General features: G+C 35.2%; 4 protein-coding genes across 4 annotated transcripts; 2 read left to right on the forward strand and 2 right to left on the reverse strand.

The window, feature by feature from the left end:
* The first annotated feature begins 567 nt into the window (after positions 1–567).
* LOC142635607 (uncharacterized) lies at positions 568–1321 on the forward strand. The gene is made up of 2 exons (XM_075809743.1): positions 568–813; positions 902–1321. The coding sequence occupies exons 1-2, from the start codon at positions 568–570 to the stop codon at positions 1319–1321; spliced, it is 666 nt and encodes a 221-aa protein (XP_075665858.1).
* Positions 1322–2603: 1282 nt separating this feature from the next.
* LOC142633550 (glutathione S-transferase T3-like) lies at positions 2604–3834 on the reverse strand. Its single transcript, XM_075807791.1, has 2 exons — positions 3492–3834; positions 2604–3402 (listed from the first exon to the last, which is right to left on the reverse strand). The coding sequence occupies exons 1-2, from the start codon at positions 3816–3818 to the stop codon at positions 2821–2823; spliced, it is 909 nt and encodes a 302-aa protein (XP_075663906.1). The 5' UTR covers positions 3819–3834; the 3' UTR covers positions 2604–2820.
* Positions 3835–6712: 2878 nt separating this feature from the next.
* On the forward strand, positions 6713–11451 carry LOC142634257 (uncharacterized). The gene is made up of 5 exons (XM_075808554.1): positions 6713–7422; positions 8535–8753; positions 10368–10466; positions 10748–10852; positions 10947–11451. The coding sequence occupies exons 1-5, from the start codon at positions 6832–6834 to the stop codon at positions 11157–11159; spliced, it is 1227 nt and encodes a 408-aa protein (XP_075664669.1). The 5' UTR covers positions 6713–6831; the 3' UTR covers positions 11160–11451.
* A 2013-nt stretch (positions 11452–13464) lies between these two features.
* LOC142636994 (uncharacterized) lies at positions 13465–15718 on the reverse strand. The gene is made up of 3 exons (XM_075811287.1): positions 15584–15718; positions 14341–14497; positions 13465–13636 (listed from the first exon to the last, which is right to left on the reverse strand). Exons 1-3 carry the CDS (start codon positions 15584–15586, stop codon positions 13590–13592), a joined length of 207 nt encoding a protein of 68 aa, XP_075667402.1. The 5' UTR covers positions 15587–15718; the 3' UTR covers positions 13465–13589.
* Between the last annotated feature and the right edge of the window lie 2963 nt (positions 15719–18681).

The raw sequence follows: 18681 nt of genomic DNA on the forward strand, positions 1-18681 counted from the left end.
GCTCCGGCGAACGCCGATGGATTGCTCGTTAAAATAGTGGCTTCGACAAACGCCGCTGATGCCAAACTACCAAAATAGTGGCTTTGGTGATCACCCACCGGACTAGTGTCTCCAACCATTGTACCGCCATCACCGGTGAGCCGATTGTCATAATAGTGGCTCCGACGACCATTGCCGAATCGATGTCTCCGACCGCCATATTGCTAGAATCGGTGACCGAACCGATGCTACCAAATCGATGTCTCTGACCAACGGTTTTTTTTTTTTTTTACCCAACGGTCATAATTTTTATTGTTATATCCACTAGTCATAATTTTGAAATTCAAACGGTAAATTCAAACCTAACTTTAAACCCAATGGTAAATTCAAACCTAAAGGTCATATTTTTTTAACTTTAAACCCAATAGTAAAGTCAAACCTAAAGGTCATATCTTTTTTAACTTTAAACCCAATGGTAAATTCAAACCTAAAGGTCACATTTTTGCTCTATAAATATGACCATTTTCTCTCTAATTTCCATCCACTTCTACAAAATTATCTCTTCCATTCGGTTTTTGTTCTCTCTTAATGGATTTCCATTATGACATTGATTTTATTTTTCTAAATGATGAGCCTCCATTTGACTCATCTTCTGATGATGATGAGTTTGAACTTACTCTAGCTATTGCCATAGAAGAATTAAACAATGAAGGAGTATCAACATCACGTCGTCGTTCGGTTCAACCTCGCAGGTTTATTTGGCGTAATCCTTTGCAAGGTCATAACAGGCTTTTCCATGATTATTTTGCCGAAACACTAGTGTATCCTCCTAATGTATTTCGAATGAGTCATTCTCTTTTTCTACGTATCCATTCAAGAGTTGAAGCTATTGAACCATACTTTGTTCAAAAAAGAAATGCAGCTAACACACTCGGGTTGTCTTCCTTTCAAAAAGATGACCGCCGCAATCAGAATGCTTGCTTATGAAGTGTCGGCTGATTTCATGGATGAATACTTGAGGATTGGAGAAACCATTGCAATAAAAAGCTTTAAAAAGTTTGTTAAAGCGGTAGTTTCAATCTTTTCTGAAGAGTACTTGAGGTCACCAAACACCAATGACATTGCAAGATTGTTAGCGGTTGGCCAACATCGTGGATTTTCAGGAATGCTAGGAAGCATCGACTGCATGCATTGGAAATGGAAGAATTGTCCAAGTAAGTGGAAAGGTCAATATATTGGTCATACACGTGATCCAACGATAATTCTGGAAATCGTGGCGTCGTATGACCTTTGCATGCATTTTTTGGGTTACCGGGGTCTCACAATGACATCAATATCCTAGAGTTGTCTTTTGTATTTTCTAAGCTTGTTGAAGGGCGTGCTCCTCCGGTTAATTACTCGATAAACGGTAATGACTATTCGATGAGGTACTATCTTGCAGATAGGGTATATATCCATCATGGGCAACATTTGTCAAAACAATTCTAGCACCACAAGATCGTAAAAAACAACATTTTTCTTCTGCACAAGAGGCGGCTAGGAAGGATGTCGAACATGCATTTGGAGTACTTTAAGCGCAATTTGCAATTGTTCGCGGGCCTGCACGTTTTTTTCACCTTGAAACGCTTAAGGACATTATGATGGCATGTATAATATTGCATAATATGATCGTTGAAGATGAGCGACATACTTACCTTTAGAGCAAATGACTACAATTATGATCAAATCAATGATAATGGACCCGAACCGGTGTCACATAATCCCACTTGTAACCTTATGCAGTTCATTGAACGTCATAATTCTATTAAAGATAGAGGAATTCATTCTCAACTTCAAGCGGATCTCGTCGAGCATCTATGGCAACTACAAGGCCAGTTGTAGGATTTTGAAATTTACTAAGTTTAATATGAACCTTCATTGGAATTTGAAACTTACTAAGTTTAATATTACTAAGTTTCCAAAAATGACACTGTAATTAATTTTTATTCTAATATTAAACTTCATTGTCACTCTATTAAACTTCATTGTCGCGAATTTGAAATTTACTAAGTTTTTTTTGGAGATAAAAGATAGAAATTTTATTTTACAAAATTTGCAAAGAGTACACAAAACAGAAAATTAACACTATGCAGAAACACAAAACAGTTTCTGCAGAAACACACTATGCAGAAAAATGATTTTTCTGCAGAAACACAACAATTTCTGCAGAAAAAAAACACTATACAGAGAAATTATTTTTCTGCAGAAACACACTATGCAGAAAAATTATTTTTCTGCAGAAACACAACAATTTCTGCAGAAAAAAAACACTATACAGAGAAATTATTTTTCTGCAGAAACACACTATGCAGAAAAATTATAGTATGCAGAAAAATTATTTTTCTGCAGAAGCACACACTATGCAGAAAAATTATTTTTCTGCAGAAACACAAAACAGTTTCTGCAGAAAAATAACACTATACAGAGAAATTATTTTTCTGCAGAAGCACACACTATGCAGAAAAATTATTTTTCTGCAGAAACACACTATAACAGATATGCAGATATGCAGAAACTGTAACATTGCATCTGTTTCCTTGCACAATACAAAATTTACAAACTAAACAAGTGCTATTGTCCGTGCACAATACAAAATTTACAACATTACATCTATTTCCTTGCACAAGTGAAGACTACAAAAATATATCTAACATGATTAGAGATTGAATAATCATGTTCCTTGCACAAGTAAATACTACAAAAGAGATGTCTAACATCAAATCATCTATGCCAACCATGTGCTAGTATCTTTGCACTAGACAAAAATTACTTGATTAGATATTGTCAATAATAATATCCAAATTATGATGGAAATTTTGACTTTAACCTATCCAAGATTTCCAAACGACGTAGACGAATATATTCTTGTTGCTCAGGATCCATGGTTCTTGTATCTTTCATCATAATTTCATCTTCTATTTTCCTCTTTTCTACTTCATTCTTCTCTTCCTTGAGACGAATCAACTCTCTTCGTTCTTCGGATGCAATGCACATTAACTCTCTTCGTTCTTCTAATGCAATGCGCATACTTTCCTTCTTCTCCTCATGCATTCTCCTCTTTTCTTCCTTGATTTCGTCCAATTTGGAGGAAAGTATTGGGACCACATCATCACAATTCTTTCTTTTCTTTAATTTCTCCTTTTCGGCCTTCTTGCCTATGGGTCTCTCCAAGGTTTCGCCGGAGTTCATCTCATCATTATCTTCATCTAGATCTATTGAGCTTGCAAAAGTACGAGAAGATTGTGTGGCTGGCTTTCTTTTGCGGGCGTTCAAATTTTCTCTTAGAATCAACCACTTAGCTTCATTCTTCAAAACTCTCCAACAATGTTCCAATTGAAATGCATTTTTGCTATTATTTAGATAAAGAGTTTTTGCATCTTCAATCTACAAAAGTAAAAAATTGAAAATAATGAGAATCATAAAACTAAAAGTGTATTGATGTACAATACATATTAGATGTTGAGTCAAAATACCTTGTCATGCTCAGTTTTACCACTTTGATTCCGGTTCTCAATTTGGGCCAAGCATCCACAAAACTTGTTGGTCTCCTTTTGAATAATAGACCACCGACTAGTTAAAGAATCCTTGGAGCGGTTAAATTTCTTGTCATTGTGGAAGGTGGACCAAATTCTTTCCCAAAATGTTGTGTGCTTTTGGTCCGTTGATGTCACGGCATCTAAGCTAACATTGAGCCACGCTGATACTAGCTTAACATCTTCATCTATGGTGAAGTTGATTCCCCGTTGACCTCGTCTCTTAGTAGTTGATTTTTTTGCAATAGGGGGTATAGATTGTCCCATTTCAACTTGGGGTGGAGATTGATGAACATTCACGTCAAAATGTGGCGTGGACATCAAAATACTACTATCAAAGGACTCAAAACCTTGTTCATTGCCTTCTAAAATGTCAAGGAGGAAAGGATTTTGTGAGTCCATCACCTATAAAAATGAAGTTGTGTTGCTTCGTGGAGGTGCCCCGGATTCAATTCCATATATCAGTACATTTAAGGATTTCAATGTAAAGACTTAAAAGATCACAATATATAAAGCCCCTTGCCTCCCCAACCCCAAAATTCAAGCACAAACATGAAAAAGTGCTAGGCATGATGTGTGTAACATTTTTTTTTCCAAAAAAATACGATTAAAAGAAAAGAGAGACTCTTGTATACAAGACATGTACAAGGAAAGAGAATCAAGGAAATCCAAAAAAAGAAGAGGAAGAAATGGAAGAAGCACTGTCTCTTCATTCAATCTTATAATGATATGTGTACAAATATAGACCCTAATGCAACTCAAAATTAAATTCTCTTAACTTCTTTGAACGCATAGAGAATAGAAAGTGGTAAGTAGTGATTTCTCAAGCTTAAAAGGCTTTCTCAAAAAAAAAAAAAAAAAAAAAAAGAGCTTAATGTAGATCATCACAGATAAAGAGGGTCTCAAGGAGAGATGAGACAGTTATGGACAAAGTTCTCTATTACATGTTGGTTTTGTTTTGAGTAATTTTGAGCAAGTCTATACTCTATTGCATGTTTGGACAGTAATGGACAATTATGGTATTTGGTTTTTATTTGATGTGTAAGTGTAAGAATACCTATCTGACACATGTTAGGAACATATCATGTCTAACCCATGTCTGATACTCGGACACTGCATCCCAACAGCATGTTAGTGCTTCATTGACTAGACATGCCAAAATCCCCCAAATGTGAAAGATGGATGAACAAGAAATCTAGTATTATAAGCAAGAATGAACAAGGGACACTGCACCAGTTCACCTACAAAGCATGCTAGTGTAACATTGACTAAACTGTCTGGCATGTGTTATTTATGTCATGAATCGAAACAACACTATACAGAGAAATTATTTTTCTGCAGAAACACACTATGCAGAAAAATTATAGTATGCAGAAAAATTATTTTTCTGCAGAAGCACACACTATGCAGAAAAATTATTTTTCTGCAGAAACACAAAACAGTTTCTGCAGAAAAATAACAGTATGCAGAAAAATTATTTTTCTGCAGAAACACACTATAACAGATATGCAGATATGCAGAAACTATAACATTGCATCTGTTTCCTTGCACAATACAAATAAGGCCAAAGGCCACACAATTGGAGCACACTAACAAAGACCAACAACAACAGTAACTACAATGCCCATACCCATGGCAGCAAACACACAAAGCCAATACAAAATCTATTCACCATACAACATTCCCCTAAAGGGATGGACATTTCACAGGTTCAAGACTGCAAGCTCCAAATCAACCAGCATGTCAACATGATAGCACATTTTGCATATTTATGATTTTATTTGACCATTAGTATCAAATACCATAAAGTTTCTCTTTTGGGTTGAAAAACTCCCACCCAAGTGGTTCTAACTTCTCAATTGCTCAGAACCCACACTGAGGTGCAGTTATGTATCCATTGAAAAATCATGATATCCTTAAATGTTGGGTCTATAAAAATGCATTTTGTTCTATTGATATTTGACTGCTTTGTCTTTCCATTTACCTTGTGCTTTACAGGAGAAGCTAAAAGGAGCAGAGAAAAGCACAGTTGACACATTGGCTTAAAAGTAAGAAAAAAAAAATGCAACTACAAATATATGGCATTCATGCATAATGCTATGTTGATAATACAATGCCAAACTCACAAACGAAGTGATGAACACAAATATTTATAAGCAAATACATAGAAGCCAAAAAAGAAAAGAAAAAGGGAACTTACTACGAAGCTACGGTCTTTAAAAGAGTTCAGTCATGGGTCATCCGAAAATCCATGTCCATTGGAATATCTCTCTCTGTTCAATCAGTCCGAAAACAGGGGAGAAGCAGGGTGTGCTCCGAAGAATCCCTAAAAAAAAAAAACCCAAACTAGAAAAATTTGAAACAAGAAACTCCTAAGAAACCCTAAAAAAAATTAGTTTAGAGAAACTCCCAAAAATTGGTTTAGAGAAACTCCCAAGAAACCCTAAAATCTTAATGAGAAAAACCCATACCTATGTAGAGAAATTAGCCCCAAATCTGTCAATAGAGAAGATGAGTCTGTGGTTGCAAAACCCCCCAAACCGATCACATTTTGCTTCCCGTAATGATGAGAATGAACAAAAATAAGAACCAGACAAAGAGAGAAGACGAAAGGAATAACTCAAGAATGAAAGGAGGAAAAGAGAAGAGAGACCTGTGAGTGGCGTGGGCTCAGTGAGAGGAGAGAGAAAAAAAAGAGCGAAATTGATTTTTTATACTGTACAATTAATATTAAAAAACTGAATAACTGAGCTACAGTACCGTGTATATTTACACTACATCGTAACTTGTTTAGGAGTTTCCACGTTTTTACACTTTTATACACTCACTGATGTGGGTGATTTTTTGTATAAAATATGTAAAAATTGCACTTTTTTTCATTTTACAAAATTTTAACTGATCTGATACAATTGCTCTTACATAATACATGATTGTAATTTGAACAAAAATTGAGGAGGCAAATTTAATTATTAAATTAGTGTAGTAGAGACGACCGAACCAAGACACAAAAACAAAAGCCGCGCGGTTCACGCGAAAATTTGAATTGAATTCAGATAGCGCTCCAAAGTACCAACAGCCAAACGAACCCATAGCCTGCCACGTGTCCCCCCGTTCCTCCAAATCTCCAAAAAACACTATATTATTATTCACATTCACATAATCAAACAGCAAACTTCATCTCCTCAAAAACAAAAAAAAAAATCAAAACCCCTAAAACCACGCTCTCTTCAAAATTTAGAAAGTGTGTTCGGAGTTTTCAATATTAATCAATCTCCGAATAATGGCGTCTCTGAAGCTGAAGCCCCACTCGCGGTACAGCTCGTACGACACACGCTCCTCAACTTCCTCGCACTTTTCCGACCCATCTTCATCCACTGAGCAACTAAACAAGCAGTTCAAGCTGAACTCTTCATCTTCATCTTCTTCTTCTTCAAAAGCACTCGTTGTCAAGTCCTCCAAGCCGTCCGATCTGTCCTCCCACGCCAAATCCAAGCCTTCAAATCCCAACTTAGCCACAATGGTGAAGAAGTTCATGGAGAAGAAGCCGTCGTCTTCTTCTTCTTCTTCGTCGAAGGCGGTGAAGATGGTGATTCCGTCGGATGTGATTGCAGAGGACTTGAAGAGGACGGCGAGGAAAGGAGCGAGCTTCAAGGGCTTGCACAAGAAGCTGTTTGGGACTGGGAATGGGAATGAAACGACAGTGTTTGACAGTAAGAAAAAGAAGGAGGTGAAGGCTCTGACTGAGGTGAAGGAGAACACGAGGACTTTGGCGATGGTGTTGAGGAGTGAGAGAGAGCTTCTGGGTATGAATAAGGACCAAGAGATGGAGATTTCTCAGCTTAAGTTCATGCTTGAGGAGAAGAGCACAGAGGTCAGTGACTCAGTGGGTCTTTTTTATTTTTATTTTTTTTATTCATTTATTTCTTTTCTGGGAAATGCTCTGTTTGGAATAGGAGAAAGGGAGGAAAAAGAAAAGAAAAGAAAGTGGGAAATTTGGTTTGAACATTTCTCTAATTTTTACAATTGCTATTATGGGCTCATATGACATTCAACAATAGCTAATTTATGACTGGTTACTAAGAATAGACAGGGAAAGAAGAGGACTTAAGTATGACTGGATAATTTTTTTTTGGTTAACAAAAAAAAGTGCTTTCTGATTTGTTTCAAGTTTTCAATTTTTGCTTCAAGTGTTTATTGTTTAACTAGCCTTGGTAATAAATTACCGATTGTCCAAAAATTTTAAATTATTAGAAAATGATGAATTTTATCACTTAACTATAATTCTAACACTTCTTCACATGTGTGGCCTTAAATTCTCCCTTAATAAGTGGAGCCCAATGCATGAAAATTTTAAAATTTTAAGTGGGAAGTAGAGTGGAGACTTAGGAAATGGTGAATTTAATCACTTAATCATAATTCTAACAATCACCATCAAGCTTGAGTCTATACTCTCTCTTAATGATGGAGCTTGATGTGTGGTAATTTTAACATTAAACTTAGGATCTTCTGCTCTAATACCATGATAAATTACTGACTATTCCAAAATCATTTAACCATAATAGAACACTTGGTACGATGAGGTAATGGCAATTACCTTCCATCAAAAGTGATAGGTCATAAGCCTGAGTATGAGAATCAGTATCTTCGAAAAATAATATAGGGTGAATTTGTTTACCATTACCTCTTCGAAACCCTATGAAAGGTGAAAGTGTTGTAGTTTTGTATGCTAGGTACAACCTTTTACTAATAGTAGTTCTAAAACAACAATTTAGTGGAGTGAACTTTGATTTTAGATGCCATGATTTCCTGACCCATGAAACAGTTCCTCAATCAATGCATATTCTTTACATTTCACTATTAACATATCAAATTTGATTAAGTGCAAAGGGGCTAATCCACAATGTATTGAAATGTATGCATTTTGTGGACATGAAGGGGAGAGGGCATTTGTAATTTGACGGTTTGTTTCTATGAGATTTGCAGGTTGAGAAGTTGAAGGATTTGTGTTTGAAGCAACGGGAAGAAATTAAGGCATTGAAGAGTGCGATACTATTCCCAGATGTTCTGAACTCTCAACTTCAAGGACTTCTAGAGAAGCAAAATTCAGAGTTGAAACAAGCGAAACAGCTCATCCCAACTCTCCAAAGGCAGGTCACTTCTCTCACAGGTCAACTACAATACCTTGCAGAAGATCTTGCTGAGGTATGATAAATGACAACACCTACATGGATACTCATTCACTGCCAAACTAGTTGGTTTGGTGTTTCACAAACTATTGGGCTGCAGAAACTAGAGCAAACAATCAAAATTTAGAGTTTTGGCATATATAATTTACACGATTTCACAACATAAGAAATAAATCATTACATATCCATGTTGTAAAATGACTATTAAGCTTCACTACCAATATTAAATCAAGATTAAACTGTTAATTCTAGCTATTAAGTTGCCAATTGCTTGTGCTGATCTAATTACACTGTCACTGCTGGATTCTTGCAGTATAAAGAAATCTCCAATCTTGTGCCTTTGTAAAGAATTAGTTTAGAGTTAGGGATAATGAGTTGTCTCAAGTAGATTCTAGAGATTTGGATGCTAGGATTTTATGTTTAAGGGCCTTGGGTTTTAGGGTGCAGCTATGGAATTAGGGTAATTGATGTGTTAGTGGGTTCTTGAAATGGAAAGTATCTAGGTTTTGGATGGGAACACTTCTAGGGTTTTGACATTAGTGATTAATGATGGATTGCATAAAGATGATGATGGACTTGTGATTATTTCAAGAGAGTCGCCACTTCCAATGATGAGACTTCTTCAAGAGAGACTCTATCTCCAAGAAATTCACCAAGAGAGAGTGAGAAACTAAGCAACAACTTGATTATTCCTCCATTCATGATTGAAGGTTACGTTGCTCTCTATTTATACAAGTCATGCCCTATTCTCATTGGCTCACTAATTGAGTACGTGCTATAAATAATATACACATCTGATTAATGTATTACATGTGCACTAACCCTAACTAATTCTATCTACTTATAACCAACTCTTGAACTAACTTCAAGAATCAATCCAAGCTTGAATAATACGTTCAATTGAGCTCATGGTTGTCCAATAGAAACTTCCACATGTGTATGACCCTTGAAATTTGGCAACAAATGGAACCTCTGGGGCAATTTGCACTCCAAGTAGGAACTGAACTGCCAATGGGGCGTTTCTATCCCCCGATTAACAGTTCAACTCTTGATGGCTGAACCTACCCTATTTTGGCTCCTAACAACCTTCTAGAACCAGAAGGTCTACTTGTTTTCATTTCAATGTCAATGGGAATTCGGCTGATATATGATGTGGCTAGTAAAATAAATTCTAAAGGTGAACTCTTGTCTAGCCAAAAGGGGCATGTTCCTATTTGTGCCAATTTCATTGATATACTTAGAAAGTTGTGCATGCAATCAATTCTAGAATAGATGCTTCTTCAGTTTGCTAGTATGTGTGCAGGAGTATATTGAACATGATACTCGTATCAATTACAACCAAGAAGTACAACCAAGAGTCAGATGATTATTTCAAATGGTGGGCCCTGAACAAGATTAACCATAAATATTATGATTGAGGAAATTATGCTCTAACTTTAAGGGTTAAATTTATCTATTGGATTTGGACCAAACATGAGTATAGGCTTTTGTTATGAGATATTTTGCAAATTTAAAATGAAGATAATATTGCTGTATGTTGCTCTATACATTTTCTTTTATTAGAAAAATTAGCAATTTTAATTTTTACTTTTTTATATATTTATAGAGACTAACAACAATTCTTGAGCAGGTGAAAGCAGATAAACATTCAGCAAGAGCATGTTTCCAACATCATGGCAGTTCTCCAAGGACACCAATATATGATCTTGAACAGGCCTCTAATTCTTTGGTATGAATACTATAATAGAATGCAAATTTCAAGCTATGGCTATGTTTAATTTAGTTATAGTTAATGCTGGATAGTTATACATGATATAAGTTCTGGTGTTTGATTTACAGTAGGCCTACTCATAGCAAAAACAAACAAAGGCATGATTATCTTTTCTATTTCCTCCAAAACTTGAGAAACTAACTGCTTTACTTGGATCAAACTATATTCTCTAGTCCATGTCTTAGCATCATGACCTTTGAATTTTAATAATTTCAATAACACGTCCAAAATTTATATAGGACTTTAGCTCTGGTGATCCAACAACTCCTGGTAGTCCAGATGACATGTTCCTCAAGGATGTAAATCCCTGCTTAACGCCCTATTGTGCCAAGTCAAAATCCAAAGTAAGCACACAATACTAGATTCCATTTCTTTATACTGTCAATATACTCTAAGAGCGCCTTTATGAGACTCAAATTTATTGTCATTATTTTGCAGGAATTTGAGGCAATGGGCTACGATTCTCCAGATGACGAATTCCTATTTGAAAACAATATGGAGATTGGTTTCAATGCACGAACGAGGAAGATGTCCAAAAGTTCTGATTGTTGCCAAAATGAAAATACAGGGAGCACAATGGCCAGAGTAGCTCGTAGATCAGATGAAACCAAATGCACATATGGAAAGCAAATGCACCATAAACTTTTCTAGATAATGTCAATCCCCCTTTTTTGTTAAGCATTGATCTCATCTCTAGTTCTTTTCCTACCTGTATCAGTGTATTGAATGTAATTTTGTTCGGTATTAAGTACATCATTTGGTATATTGCTAGAAAATTAAGCCTAAATGATGTTAATCTATTTGAGCAGTACATTGCCTTCCTTTTCAAATAGCAGACTATGTATGTTCTTAAACATAAAAGGTTCCAGTTCTATTCCCAGTTGTACATGGTGTATTAAAAAGCCTGTCAATAAAAGATGAGTGAAGTATAAGTTTGTCATTTTGTGAGACATTGTGATTTTGAAACATGTTTTACAAGTCTAAATTCTTTAGCAGAAAGATATTGTGGATGTGAGAATTTTTGTTAACAAATAACCGAACAGAAATGGGGAGCATGGATTGCATATTATAAGATATAGCATAATTATATTCTACATATCTATAGCATGGGCCCACAACTCAGTTGACTTTGTCCCTTCATTTGCTTGGGCTTAATGTGGCCCTCGTTTTGTCCTTAAAAGGGTTTTGTGGTTTGTCTTGTCATATTTGTCCGAGAGTATGGGCCTTAAAGGCCCACTGTGTAGCATGTAAAAAAAAAAAAAAGCCATGAACAATTTTTTTTTTTGTTTGAACAAATTTGAGGTTTGTAATTAATTTTTGTGTTGTCGAATCACCTAAATTTATATTAGGTTTGGTTTTTAAAATAAAAAACCCTAATAATCTCAATGGCTACTTTGTGTGCTTTTTTAGGCGGTGACATTGATGGGATGCTTATGATGAATAGTTGGTAACTACAAAAATCAATAGCAAATTTGGATAAAACCACCTAAATCTTATCTGAAAATATTTATAGTGCTTTTGAAGGCAAATGACCCTCAAAATTTATTCCATGAAGACATCCTCTGTTATGTTTACTAGGTTTTGATCAATACAATATATTTTTATTGCTTTTTTGCGCACATATAAAAAAATGTCGTAACTTGTATACAAAACTCTCACTATGGTCAAGTTTAGAAAATATGATTGGTATTCTAATTTCTTTTGCATATTTCTGCTTAGTTTTAAAAATGATTTGTGCTTAATCAGGGACACCCACACTAGGTCCCAAGGGGGGCCTTGCCCCCCTGAGTTGCATACTTTTTTTTTTCTTTATAAATATATGAGGGCATAATTCGAATTGGACCCGAGAAAAGGAGGGCTGGGTTTGTTTAAGATAGCTGAGTGGAGGAAAGATACTGTTTTCAGGTTTATTTGGAATTTATTTGCATACAGCTCTATTTTTGGGCAGCTTAAACTCCTGTATATCTTCTTAATTGTAGATTTCTGCGACTCTGTGGTAGGTGGCTATTTTAACTAAATTGCTCATGGAATTGGAGAAAAATCCTTTAACCAAGGGTTGTGGGCTAGTCCTCACTATCGAAACATGTCGTAGGAAGTAGGGAAAATTTTGATGCACAGCATGATTCTTAACATATAGTGGTCCCTTGCCGCAAAAATATGGCAATAGGGTGATGCATGACACAAGTTGCTGCTTTGACAGTTTGTCTAAGTTTATAGTTAATGGTCTTTGGATGTGGCCTACTGACAAGTCAGAAAGCTTTGAACAAAATCAAAGTAAACTTTGTGAAGTGCAAATTGATGGTGAGTATAGAGAAGATTGGGCGTTTGCTGCAAATAAATTATATAATTGCAGGGATACGCAGTGTGTACTTAGAGATGTGAAGGATATAGAGTTCCTTGGTGACAGCTGCTTTGGTCTTCTATACGCATCCATAATAAAAGGATGCCTTCGTGGGGGTACAAAGGATACTTGCTATACTCTTTTGCAAGGGAAGAATTGAATCCAGAGATCATCTTTATTTTGATTGTTCCATCTCTAAAATGATTTGGATGCAGATTCTGACTAGGGGCAGGCAGGTTGGGTCATGGAGTGAGGAAGTTGATTAGACTCTGAAGAAATTGAATGGGAAGAGTTTTCAGAAGACTACATGCAAACTGGTTCTTGATGCTAGAAAATTTCAAGGAAAATTAAAGGCAGAAATGGAGCAGGTTCTAGCTACGTCTGCCGTTAGATATTGTTTATTTTGGTCTAAGAATGTTAACAAATTCGATTCTAAAAAGGCTTCCTGTTTCTCTTACTTTCTGTTTTGTTGATAGATCTACAGTGGTCTAGCTGCTGTTGCTTGTTTAGCGTTGGCTGTTAAGCGCAGCTGGTCGCTGCTCCTTGTTCTGTTTATCATCCTTCATCAAATTTAAAAAAAAAAAAAAAAGCCCCTGGAATTGAAACAATATAAAATGAACTGGACAATGATACTGCTTTATTATTGCAAATTAGGAAGCAAAGATGTTCTAACTTCACTACATGGTACATTGATGTCTTCGAAGATGACCATATTCCACCAAACTTCCTTCTGCTCTTGCTCAGGCCATCCCACCGCTTGTAGCTGTCCTTATTATCTGAAAGAGGGCTGCCAACAAAAAGATCAGGGGAAAGCAAGTGATCAATTGCGTGTTAAAAAAAGGGCAACTTAATCACCTAAGAAAATCTAATGTCTATGTATACTAACAATGATACTATTCACCAGTTCAGTAACTTTAGGTCCAAAAATAAACGTCCCCCCAATCAATTCTGTAGTCTAATCCCACAGGCATACATCAAGGAATTTAGAATAAGCAAAATTAAAAACTGACACCTCTATATGCTACCAAATATTATGTTCTTGACCTGTAAAGTTGCAACAAGCAGATGATATCAATGTGAATGATAAACATTACAATGCACATATTTTTAGCATGCTCCTAGAGCTACATTAATGTTACTCAAACCCACACATCATAAATTAGTTCTATAGCCCACATCCCGGTCAGAATTACAAGAGAAAAGCAGTAACCACTAGATTCAGAATTACAAGAGAAAAGAAGTAACCACTAGATGAAGTCCACAATGTTACACAATAGCATGTTTATTGGACGCTATTTTTCATCTTTTTAGCAAGTTCATGAAATAACTTTATGTCACAGTAGACTTAAAAAAGAGTAAAAGACTGCCAAGATATAGTAAATATAAAACATGTGGAAAATTGAATAAGAGCCCCATTACCCCCAATCCCCCCAAAAGGCTATTAAAAAGCATTAATAGTATGTCAACAATAAGAAGTTAGAAAGGCCATACATGATCCAATGACAACAAAGACAAAGAAACCAAGAACGATAGGCCCAACTGGGTAGTCATATCCTTTCTTTGAAGTGGTTTCAGGCACTAATCCCCTCTTTGTGATATTCTTCTGAAACTTTGCCACTTTCCTCTCAGAAAGGCGCTTTGAAGTAGTCTGTCAAATCCATAAAACAGCCAATACACGTTTCCATAAGAACTATGAACCACTGAAATTAACAAACATCTAAACTCCTGTAAACTTTCTGCTTATACAAAAATGCAAATTACCTCCCAAAAAGAAAAACAAATAACATCAAACAAAGAAACAATCATTTGGCATTCAACCAAACAGCCAAACCTTACTGCCAAAAATTTGAGGTCAGCAGTGAATCCTCTGCAGACTAATCAGGGTTAGTCACAGTATTCTATTTGGCATTCAACATTCAACCCATATACGAAAAACCATTGAAAGCACCAACTGCTGTTCCTAAGAACATAAAATGAATTTCAAAATCTTCAAATTTAATTAAAAAGAGGACTTTCTCAGCACCAAAGACCAAACCACACTCTACAACAGCATAGATAGTACTAGGATTCAATCATATATTTAAGTTCAAGCATTCACATAGAAAGGGGCTAACTTGTTTCTTTCACTAATCCTATCCATCCATCCAGGACCAAACCAACATAGAAAAATCACATAAACACACTTTATTTTATTCAAATTACAAAGCATTTGATAGTGATTTCTACTTTACCCAGAAAATGTAAAAGCTTTACAAACCCAAAATTTATACCTATAGCTGAACCTTTTGCTATAAAATTTGAGCACTAGAGCTCAAATGGGGTTTTAAAAAAAAGCAATAATAAGAGACAATTGAGCAGAAGTAGCAAAATCAACATGCAAAGGAGACTTTTATTTAAGCGTGTTCATCCCAAAAATAAAATTTGTATGCAAAGCTATTTCCTTTTAAGCTTATTCATCCTAGAAATTTATAAAAATTAGAAAAGAAAAAAACAGAATTAAGATGCAACTGTGATTTTTCTTTAAAATTAAGGTCAGCAGTAATATACTAGAATCACAAACCAGAAAAGCAAGAAGGGAAAAAAATAGAACATAAATTTTGAGAAATTGGCAAAAAAGAAAAAAACCCTTTACAGTCTGAATGGAACCAAGGAGAACTGGATTAGAATCTATAGAAATTAAAATAGCAGAGAAAAATGATGAGGAGGAAATCTAGGAATTTTACAGAGTTCTTACCATTTCGCGTTTTTGGGCGATGAAGGAAAACTGAGAAACCTGAAAAAGTGGCTTTATTTTTATTTATTTTTCATCTTTTATGGGAAACCTAGGACTTTTTATATTCCTGGTTCTTGTGATACGTGTCGGACAACAGTTTTATTTTATTTTATTTTTTGCTGAATACGTATCGGTTTATTTATTTATAAATAATTATGGGATAAGATCTATCCTCTAAATTCATTACCTTTTTATTTAGCCTTTTTATTTAGCCATTTTTAGGGCGGAGAGAATAAAATTGAATGAAAGTGAATGAATGAAATTATTTTTTTAATATTTTTCTCTTTGTTTGTTTTGGAGTTTTAATAGAATGAATGAAAAATTTATTCCCTTATTTGAAAGTTTAAATAAGAGTGTGGGGGGATGGGTCTAGGAGTACATATTTATATGCATATTGGGCCGGAGGCCCAATCTGAGAACATTAAGCAGTTTGAGGATGAGTAAATATCTTACTAAGGGTCCATGTTAGTTTATTGAGAAGCAAAGTCTGATGATAATCCGAAAAGCTGGTTCGAGGAGGAATATCTTATCGGATCAGCTAAGCAGAGGTCGGAATGTGTTATCTGCCATTTAGAGACAACATCCCATGAGACTTTATTGATAAGAATGTGCATTATAAGGGTATAGGACAAAGAAAAACCATGAAATATCTAAAGGGAAAGTTGCTGCCACTGCATTGAATGCTCTGCAGCTAACTCTCTGACTGCATTAATGAGGAAGTGATGCCTGTGTAGCAGTGTTCAGCCTTACAGCTATCTTCAAAAGGCTTCAAGAATGTACTGATGTGACAAATATCCAGCCCGACAATTTGATCCATATGTGGAGGGTAGAAAAAGGGGGAAGGGAAGTATAAAAGGAGGGGGAAAAAAGAGGAGAGAGGAGGGAGATTGAATATTTGTAATTTGTCTTTAAGAAAGAAGAAATATAAGATTCAGCTCCTCAGCTTGAGTCCGAGGACAATTTTTCATCATACAAACTAGTCCATCATTATCGTTTTGTGATCTTGGGCCATTATCGTTGTTATCTAAGCTCATAAGAAACTAGATTTCGAACTCACTCTCTATAAATTTATTGTATTGGGCTCTTTGGGCCTATACCCTTCTTATTATTGGGCTTAGGTGCAAATTGCGACCTTACAAGGAGGAAATAGAATGAGTAGGAGTGAACACTCAATCCACTCTATTCCCTTAAAATCTCAAATTTTCATTCCCTTCAAAATTAAGATAAATTGGAGGGAATGAAATTAGATTTAATGAAATTAGAAGTGATAATTAAATTATAAGACTTTTGTTAAATGACATATGTCTTACACCATATGAAGCCGCTTCAGATTGCATCTATCCTCTAATTTCATCATGTCTTAAATTATAATCTCATTATAAGACTCTTGTAAGACACATATCTTTGAAACCTTTCAATTTGGCTCTTTTGGCGAAACAAGGCTAGTGGCTTTAAATAGCTCAAAATTTACTCATTTACAATTTCTTCTTGACAAGATACTTTAAAGACTGTGATTTTATTCAGGCTTTGATGGGGAATAAGCCATCATATGTTTGAAGAAGCATTATGGCGGCTCAAGAGGTTGTCAAGAAAGGTATCAGATGGCATGTGGAGAATGGGCAGAGTATTCAGATCTAGGATGATAAGTGGGTACTGAATTCTTCCTCGTACAAGGTTGTCTCTCCTAGAAGTCTACTTCCATAGGTTTCTATGGTTAGTGATCTTATGATACATTTAGTACATTGAATGTGGATTATAACAATACATTTGCATAAATGGTATTATCTCATTGGTCAGAGAGGACCACATCAGCTGTCCTCCTGGTGTAAATAATAATTTCTTCTCTAGAAGGGTTGTAATAGCTATTTTTTAGGATGTGCAATAATTTCTAGCATTAATATATTTCCAAATAAATAAACTTTCCATATCCACCTAACAATTATGGAATTAAAAAATCATAAAAAATAACTCATCTCTCTAAAATTTAAAATTTATTATTTTCTAGGAAATATAATTGTATGAATAAGATATTTCCTAAAATAAAACATATGTTTTATTCTAATGTTACAACTCACAACCAAACTAATGAATAAGTTTAATTATTCTATTACAACACATTTTATTCCCGGTAATAAAATCAGCCAAAATGGGTTGTCCCCCAAAATCTTCTCAAATTAAGTGAGTGAAAAAATTAACATTATATATATATATATATATATATATATATATATATATATATATATATATACACACACACACACATACACACACGAATAGTCATGCATGATGACAGGGTTCTGCAGAACAATCTTCATATGGTCACATTATTGATGATATCCTCTATCATTCGTCCCAGCTAAGTTTTAGAGTGATTGATACACCCACTGATGGGAGGGAATTGTTGGAGGCATTGAAGGATGTTGAAGACCATTTTATCAGAGCTTATGATTCTGGTTTGGAAGTTTCTAGGATGCTGGAGACTAATAGAGTTCCAATGCTATCTGGTTTGGAGGAAATAAAAGGTTGGTTCTTTTCTCTCTCTATTTATTGATTTTTATTTATTTCCTCTCAATGTTATAATTTATAATTTCTTGTGATTTGTACATGCTTGCCGTAGTTCTATGTGTGTGTGTGTGTGTATACACACACACACACACACACACACATATATATATATGGTTAAATTAGAGGAGATTAGTTAAGTTTGTTCCCATGGAATGCAAATTGAGGAATAAAATGTCTTGGTGCCTGATTTTGATGCACAGGGTTATGTGTCATTGGTGGTTGTAAAATGTGACATTGTAGGCTATTTTATTTTTTATTGAAGAAATTGTGTAATGTGGGAAGTAGATTAGGTATATTCTGCCAATTTCAAAGAATCATCCCAAAGGAGTAGGAACTCACTTTCCATCTTGTAGGAATGCATATTTTAACAAAGAATGTATGCCCTTGTGTAAACTGATATAATTGAAGTCATCAAATTCCATTTCATTGAATTTAATTTCCAAACCATTCTTGGACCTAAGAATTTGAACAATCTTCACTTTGTCACATTATTG

The sequence above is a fragment of the Castanea sativa genome, chromosome 5 (assembly GCF_040712315.1).
Source record: "Castanea sativa cultivar Marrone di Chiusa Pesio chromosome 5, ASM4071231v1".
NCBI classification, from domain to species: Eukaryota; Viridiplantae; Streptophyta; class Magnoliopsida; order Fagales; family Fagaceae; genus Castanea; species Castanea sativa.